This window comes from Eretmochelys imbricata, unplaced genomic scaffold (genome assembly GCF_965152235.1).
Source record: "Eretmochelys imbricata isolate rEreImb1 unplaced genomic scaffold, rEreImb1.hap1 Scaffold_49, whole genome shotgun sequence".
Classification (NCBI taxonomy): domain Eukaryota; kingdom Metazoa; phylum Chordata; order Testudines; family Cheloniidae; genus Eretmochelys; species Eretmochelys imbricata.
Genome location: NW_027554361.1, coordinates 42,924 through 50,105, shown reverse-complemented (window position 1 = coordinate 50,105; position 7,182 = coordinate 42,924). Strand labels below are relative to the sequence as shown.

The window sequence follows — 7,182 nt, the reverse complement described above, 5'->3', positions numbered from 1 at the left end:
TGGGGTGTATGAGGTGGGGGGCTGGGGGTGGCGGATAAGGGGAGGGAGTGGGGGGTGGTGTGAGGTGGGGGCTGGGGGTGGCGGATAAGGGGAGGGGGTGGGGGTGGTGTGAGGTGGGGGGCTGGGGGTGGTGGGTAAGGGAGGGGTGGGGGTGTATGAGGTGGGGGCTGGGGGTAGCGGGTAAGGGGAGAGAGTGGGGGTGTATGAGGTGGGGGCTGGGGGTGGCGGATAAGGGGAGGGAGTGGGGGTGTATGAGGTGGGGCTGGGGGTGGCGGGTAAGGGGAGGGAGTGGGGGGTGTATGAGGTGGGGGGCTGGGGGTAGCGGGTAAGGGGAGAGAGTGGGGGTGTATGAGGTGGGGGGCTGGGGGTAGCGGGTAAGGGGGAGAGAGTGGGGGTGGTGTGAGGTGGGGGGCTGGGGGTGGCGGGTAAGGGGGGTGGGGAAGTGTGAGGTGGGGGGCTGGGCCGTGCCAGGAGCAGGAGGAACGGCCGGCCCCGGCCCTGCCCCCTCTCACCCGGCCCCCCCCCCCAGCACTTCGACTTCCCGCTGCCCACACCCCCTGCCCGTCTTCGAGATGCTGGTGGCGCCGGGGCGACGAGTACCCGACGGTGTGCATCGGGGTGAGCCCGGGGCCCCTCGCCCGCCCAGCCGGTCCACTTCCACACCATCAACCTCAACTCCCTCACCTCCTGGTTCACCCACACCGGCGCCGGTAAGGGGGCGCCACGGGGGCTGGGCTGCGTGGGGTGGGGGCTGTGCGTGGGGGCTGGTTGGGGAGGTCGGGGCTGTATGGGGTGGGGCTGTTGGGTGGGGGCAGGGTTTGGGTGGGGTGGGGTGGGGCTGTGTGCTTGTGTGGGGGCTGATTGGGGGGGGCCGGGGCTGTATGGGGTGGGGCTGTGTGCCAGCCAGGGGAGGGCTGGGCTGTGGGGGGGGGCTGGTTGGGGGGGGCCGGGGCTGTGTGGGCGGGGCTGTCTGCTTGTGTGTGTGGGGGGGCTGATTGGCGGGGCTGTCGGGTGGGGGCCTGTGTGGGTGTCTGACTGGGGGGAGGCAGGGGCTGTGTGGGGTGGGGCTGTGTTGGGGGGGCTATGTGCCAGACTGGGGGGGCAGGGGCTGTGGGGGGGGGCTGCAGATGCCGTGTGCCCGGTGTGGAGGAGACGGGGAGGGACTGGGGGTGTGACACGTGGCTGGGGCATGGGGGCGCCCCCCCCCCCCGGCTCAGCCCGGCCCGGTCTCTCTGCAGACGTGTCCTGCCCCGGCCCGGTCCAGGTGAGCCAGGTGGACAGCGAGAGGGTGCTGGTGCTGCTGGACAGTAAGTGGGGGGGGGGTCCGGCGGGTGCCCTGGGGGGGCGGGGGGAACGGAGAGCCGGGGGGGGGGGGAGGAGGCCGTGCACATGGGGGGCCGGGGGGTCATTGGTCACGTATGGGGGGGCTGACGGGTCAGGCTTGGGGGGGGGGAGGGGGCGCCGGCTCCAGGCTGTGACTGACCCCCCCCCCCGCTCTGCCCCCCCCCCCCAGGGAGCGTGAAGCTCGTCACCCTGCAGGGCACCCTGGTGCGGAAGCTGCCGGCCCCCGACATCACCTTCGACGTCGCCGTGGAGACCATAGGTGGGTGGGGGCAGGTGGGGGAGGGGCTGCTCCCCTTCTCCCCTCCCCCAGGCGTACGCCCCCCACTTCCTGTCCCCCCCCAGCCGGGCAGCGGCTTTCCGGGGGGCTGTCGGGCGGTGCCGCCCCCACCCCCCTCGTGGGGCTGCGTCTCAGCGAGGGGGGGGCCGCCTCTACCCAGCCCCACACCCCAGAGCTGGCTGCATCTCAGCCGCGGCTCCCCGTGCGCTGCCCTCTGGACGCTGCATTGGGGGGGGGGGGCTCGGGCAGGGGGGTCCTGGGCACCGGGGGGGGCACGTGGGCTGACCCGGCTCCCCCTCTCCCGCAGCGCTGGGGCAGAACTGCATGCAGGCTTTCTGGCGCCACGGCGTCCAGGTGTGGGACTTCGCCTCAGCACAGGTATGGCGCTCTGCCCCCCCCATCGCCCCCTGCCCCCCCCGAGCCCCTCCCCCCAGCCCTGACTGGCCCATGGACGCGGCTCCCCCCCCAACCCAGCCCCCCACTCCTGCTGAGGCCTCCCCCCTGCCCCAGGGAACAATCCTAGTGCCAGGCACTATTCACCCCCCCGCCCCCCGCAGTGGTGGGGCACCTGGCAGGGCCAGGGAGGTTGGGGGGTAGGGGGGGATGATCCAGCTCCTGGGGCCGTGGGAGAAGGGGGGGGAGCGTCTGCAGGGTGGGGGTCATTGGGGCAGCCTCTCCCTGCAGTGCCCCCCCAATGCCCTACCCTCTCTTGTAGCTGATCAAGGAGCTGCGGGACCAACGCTGCATCTTCCGCCTGCTGGGCACCCACAGGTAGGGGTCAGCCCCCCCCAGCACCCCCTGGTAGGGGTCAGGCCCCGCAGAACCCACAGCTAGGGGTCAGGCCCCCGGGCACCCACTGGTAGGGTCTCTCCCCTCCCCCCAGGCACCCACAGGTAGGGGTCGGGCACCCACTGGTAGGGGCTCTCTCCTCCCCCTGGGCACCCACTGGTAGGGGTCAGCCCCCACAGAACCCACAGCTAGAGGTCAACTCCGCCTTCCCCCCCTGGGCACCCACTGGTAGGGGTCAGCCCCCTGCCCCAGCACCCACAGCTAGGGTCAACCCCCCCTCCCGCTGGGGGCACCCACAGGTAGGGTCTCTCCCCTCCTTCCCCAGGCACCCATAGGCCGGGGTCCCCCACCTAGCCAGGTTTTGGGGGGAACAAATCCAATGGCCACAACCCTCTGGGCCCCTGCTCATGAGGACAGGGGGCTGTGGGGGTGTCAGGGGCTGTGAAGTGTCATCTGCTGCCTGACCCCCACTCTTCCCCCCCCAGCACGGTTGTCTTGGAAACACGCCCATAGACGACACCCACAGCAACCTCTACATCCAGGAGTGACAGCCCCACCAGTGGGGGGGGGCCGGACCTCACCCCCCCAAGAAGCTGCTCTTCCCCAGAGAGTGTCCACCCCGGGGCCAAGGACCCGCCCAGCCACGTGGGCCGCGACAGAGAATCAGCCCCCGGGGTGCCCCCACACTGCACAGACTGGGGGGGGGGGCTGAGGCGGGCCCCAGGGGTGTCATTGTTTCACCCCCTTTTCCATACCGTGTCTGTAATTATTCTGCCTCAAAAAAGTAGGAAAATCACGACTTCGCTCTTTTCTGCCCCCCCCATGATTGGGGGGGATAGCCTACCACCCCCCCCCGCAATGAAATCAGGGCCCCCCTCAGTGCAGGAGGACATGCCCCAGCCTGGCCTGCCCCAGTGCACTGCCCCCCTCCCGCCGCTGGGTGGTCCCCAGTACTGCACCCCCCAGCCCTGGGCCGTATACCGCCCCCCCCCCGCTGGGTGGTCCCCAGAACTGCAGCCCCCAGGTCTGGGCCATACACCCCCCCCCCCCACTGCTGGGTGGTCCCCAGTACTGCACCCCCCAGCCCTGGGCCATACACCCCCCCCCCCACTCTTCTGCAGCGAATGCCCAGACCCCACCCTACTTGTGTCCCTGGGCTGCCTCACTTGGGGGTGGACCCAGGTAAGGGACCAGGCAGGTGGGGTGGGGGTGAGGTTTGTAATATGACAGCAGAGCCAGAACCCAGGTGTCCGGGCTCCCATCCCCCTCCAGGGGGTCAACAACAGAACCCAGGCGTCCGGGCGCCCATCCCGCTCCGGCGACAGAACCCAGGCGTCCGGGCGCCCATCCCGCTCCGGCGACAGAGCCCAGGCGTCCGGGCAGGGTAGCCGCGCGGGGGGGGGGGGGGGGGTCGGTGCCGCCCCCCGCGGCTGCAGGAAGGAGGAGGCTCAAGGCCGGTGCAGCACGCGATCACCTCTCGTTTATTGATCAGGAAAGGGGGTCTGGGCACAGCGCTGCCCCCTGCAGGCCCTGGCCCGGCGGCCCCGCAGCATAAAGCCGCGTTTGGGGGTGTCCGGCAGCCTCTGTGCACAGCCCCCTCATTGGGCAACAGCGAGTCCCCCCCAGCACTGGGGGGGGCAGCTATAAAAAGGCACTTGGGATCAGCTCCCGCCCAGGACCACCCACAAGCGGAGACCTGGGGGGGGATCAAGCTGGGCCGGGGGGAGGGAAGTGGCTTCCCAACCCCCCCCCCGGCCTCTGACCCACACTCTACCCCCTACCCCCCCCCCCCCGGGCCCAGCAGGTGGGTTTCAGTATCTGGCCCTGCCGGGGGCAGATGCCAGCAGGAGGGGTCGCGGGGGGAGATTAGCAGCAGCAGTGCCCCCCAAGGACTGGCGCCCCCCAAAGGGGGCACGGGATCTGTGCGGGGTGGGGGGGTGTCCCGTCCGGTTCTAGCCCAGCTGGTCTTCGTATTGCTTGCGGAAGCAGTCGCCGGCGGGGAAGAAATCCCAGCAGCGCTCCTGGTACATCTTCCAGACGTAGGACTCCTGCCGGGGGGCAGGGAGGGGAGGTTAAGGGGGCGGGGGGGGGACCAGCACCCTCGGCCAGACCCCAATCCTTACCTGGGGCAGATGGCCCCTCTCAGAGCCTAGGGGTCAGACCCCTAGGATCCTCCAGCCCGTATCCCGCTCCCATGTGGGGCCGACCCCTGAGATCCTCCAGCCTGTATCCCCCTCCTGCTTAGGGCTGACCCATGGGATCCTCCAACCCGTATCCCTCTCCTCCTGTAGGGCCGACCCATGGGATCCTCGAGCCTGTATCCCCCTTCCCCTTAGGGCGGACCCATGGGATCCTCCAGTCTGTATCCCCCTCCCGCTTAGGGCCGACCCATGGGATCCTCCAACCCGTATCCCCCTCCTCCTGTGGGGCCGACCCATGGGATCCTCGAGCCTGTATACCCCTCCCCCTTAGGGCCGACCCATGGGATCCTCCAACCCGTATCCCCCTCCTGCTTGGGATCCTCCAGCCCATATCCCCCTCTCCTGTGGGTCCGACCCTGGGCCCAGTCCCACCCGCTGCCTGGTGGTGCTGGGGGGCTCACCTGGCCTGTGTGCTCCGTCTCATCCTTGTTGATGAGGTACATCAGGAAGAACCTGGGGGAGTGAAGGGGGGGGGTCAGGATCCAGGGGCTCAGGACACAGACCCCACCCCCCATTTAACCCCATGAGCATCACACTCAGCAATGACTTGGGACCTGCAGGGCCAGGAAGGGGTTAACACGCCCCAGTGGGGCAGGGGCAGGGCCCCCCCCCAGCATTCCCACGGAGATCGCCCTGCCCCCACATTAGCCCCACCCCCTGTCACTCAGATGGACTTGACCCCACCCCCAGGTCCCCCATCACTTGCATGCACTTGGCCCTGCCCTGGCTCCTCCCCTGCCTGTGGCCCCGCCCCTGGCTCCTCCCCTGCCCGTGGCCCCGCCCCTGGCCCCGCCCCCAGCTCACATGTAGTTGGCCAGGTTGTGCTCCTCCAGCGTGTGGCTCTCGAAGCCGTGGGGCGTCGTGTCGAAATAGTCGCTGCCGATGCCGCAGATGAAGCACTTGGTCTGCGGGGGGGGGGGGGGGGGGGGGGCGCAGGGATGAGAACCCAGGTGTCCTGGCTCCCCCGCCCCCCTCGGTGGGGTAGGGTGGGGATTGGGTGCCCAGCCCGGGGCCACCCTCCCGCTCCGCAGCACGGAGCCAGGTTCCCCCCCGGTCCAGGGCCCAGCGCCTGCCCCCCCAGACGTGGGGGTGGCCAGGAACCCGCCCGGTCCAGCGTGGGGGGCAGGGGGAGATAACAGGGGGGCAGGGGGCCTGCCTGGGGTGGGGTGGGAGGAGTGTGTCACACCTGAGGGGGTCTGCCGGGGGGGGGGGGTCACTCACCTCCATGTCCTCCTTCACCTGCTCCTGCTGGTCGCGCAGCTCCCCGAAGGCGTCGATGATCAGGCCTGGGCAGAGAGAGGGGGGTGAGGAGCCCCCCCAAGTCACCCAGGGACCAGCCTACCCAACCCCACCCTCCTCTCCCACACAGGAGCGGGGCCTGGCCCCCCACCTCAGCACCCACAGCTGACAGAATGCCCCGTCCTGTTCACCCCCCCATGCCAGCACCCTGCCCCTGCTCACCCCCCAGCCCAGTGCACCCGCCCCTGCTCACCCCCCATGCAGCCCCAAGCCCAGCGCCCCCCTGCTCACTCCCCAGCCCAGCACCCCTGCCCTGCTGACCCCCCAGCAGCCCCCAGCCCAGCGCCCCCTCCCCGCTCACCCTGGATGATGGCCAGCAGGATGACGATGACGAAGAAGAAGAAGGTGATGTCGAACACCACGCGGTAAAGCTCGTACTCGTCGCCGGCCGGGTCCTCGATCTCGTCCCCGATGCCCCCGCCCGCCCGCACCCCCACGTACATGTGGAACAGGTAGCACTGGGGGGGGAGACATGGGGGGGGTGAGGGGTGCCTGACCAATCAGAGACAGGGGGGACCCAGACGCCGCCCCTGGAGCCATCAGAGAACCCCCCCCACACACACACATTGGGCCCTTGTGCCCCGGGCCCCCTCCACAGCCGCTGGTGGGACAAGGCCCCCCCCCCCCGGGCAACCCCCCCGCTCACCGTCATCATGTCGTCACATTTCATGTCCGGCTCGTCCTCGTCCTCGCTCTTGTTGTAGAACTTGCGGAAGAAGTTAAAGGCCACCACGGTGTAGAGGTAGACGACCACGGCCAGCAGCCCCACCGTCATCGCCAGCTGGGGGGGCACGGGGGGGGGGGGGCTGGTACTGCCGCCAGAGAGCACCTGGCCTGCCCCCTCCGCCCCCCCCCCACTCCCACCGTCATCGCCAGCTGGGGGCGGCACCAAAGCTCCCCCCCACCCCTCCAGCGCAGCCTCCGCCCTGCTCCCCACCGTGACCCCCCCCCAGCCCCCCACCGTCATCGCCAGCTGGGGGCGGGCACAGACAGCTGTCCCCACCACCGGAGAGCATCCCTGTCTGCGCAGACCCCCCCCCCGCTGCCCCCCGGCTGCCCCCGGCCCACCTGCTTGCCGTTGTGGGTGACGGAGGAGAGGATGGTGCGCAGCGTCTTGACGCCCATGGCGATGTCCAGCAGGTGGGCGGCGAAGAAGAAGTTATTGTAGTGACCCAGGAGGGACATGACCATGTACCAGACCAGGTAGAGGAAGGACTGCGGGACAGGGGACAGGGGCTGGGACGGGGGCACCTCCACGGCGGGGAGCGGGGG

General features: G+C 70.3%; 2 protein-coding genes across 2 annotated transcripts in view; one reads left to right on the top strand and one right to left on the bottom strand.

Moving 5' to 3' along the window:
* Positions 1-623: 623 nt before the first annotated feature.
* On the top strand, positions 624-3,206 carry LOC144258871 (mitogen-activated protein kinase kinase kinase kinase 1-like; the record flags this gene model as incomplete). The annotated part of the gene is made up of 6 exons (XM_077807007.1): positions 624-710; positions 1,239-1,307; positions 1,514-1,603; positions 1,929-1,999; positions 2,337-2,392; positions 2,896-3,206. Coding segments are annotated over 6 exons (401 nt in total), but the record flags the coding sequence as incomplete, so codon positions are not given.
* A 1,156-nt stretch (positions 3,207-4,362) lies between these two features.
* Positions 4,363-7,182, bottom strand: part of LOC144258870 (ryanodine receptor 1-like) — a gene marked incomplete at its 5' end in the record, with an annotated part of 45,735 nt that continues 42,915 nt past the window's right edge. Inside the window, 7 exons of the mRNA XM_077807006.1 lie at positions 4,363-4,458; positions 5,013-5,064; positions 5,416-5,516; positions 5,833-5,897; positions 6,212-6,368; positions 6,557-6,691; positions 6,979-7,125. Coding sequence (XP_077663132.1) covers positions 4,363-4,458; positions 5,013-5,064; positions 5,416-5,516; positions 5,833-5,897; positions 6,212-6,368; positions 6,557-6,691; positions 6,979-7,125 — 753 coding nt within the window. The remainder of the gene's footprint in view (positions 4,459-5,012; positions 5,065-5,415; positions 5,517-5,832; positions 5,898-6,211; positions 6,369-6,556; positions 6,692-6,978; positions 7,126-7,182) is intronic.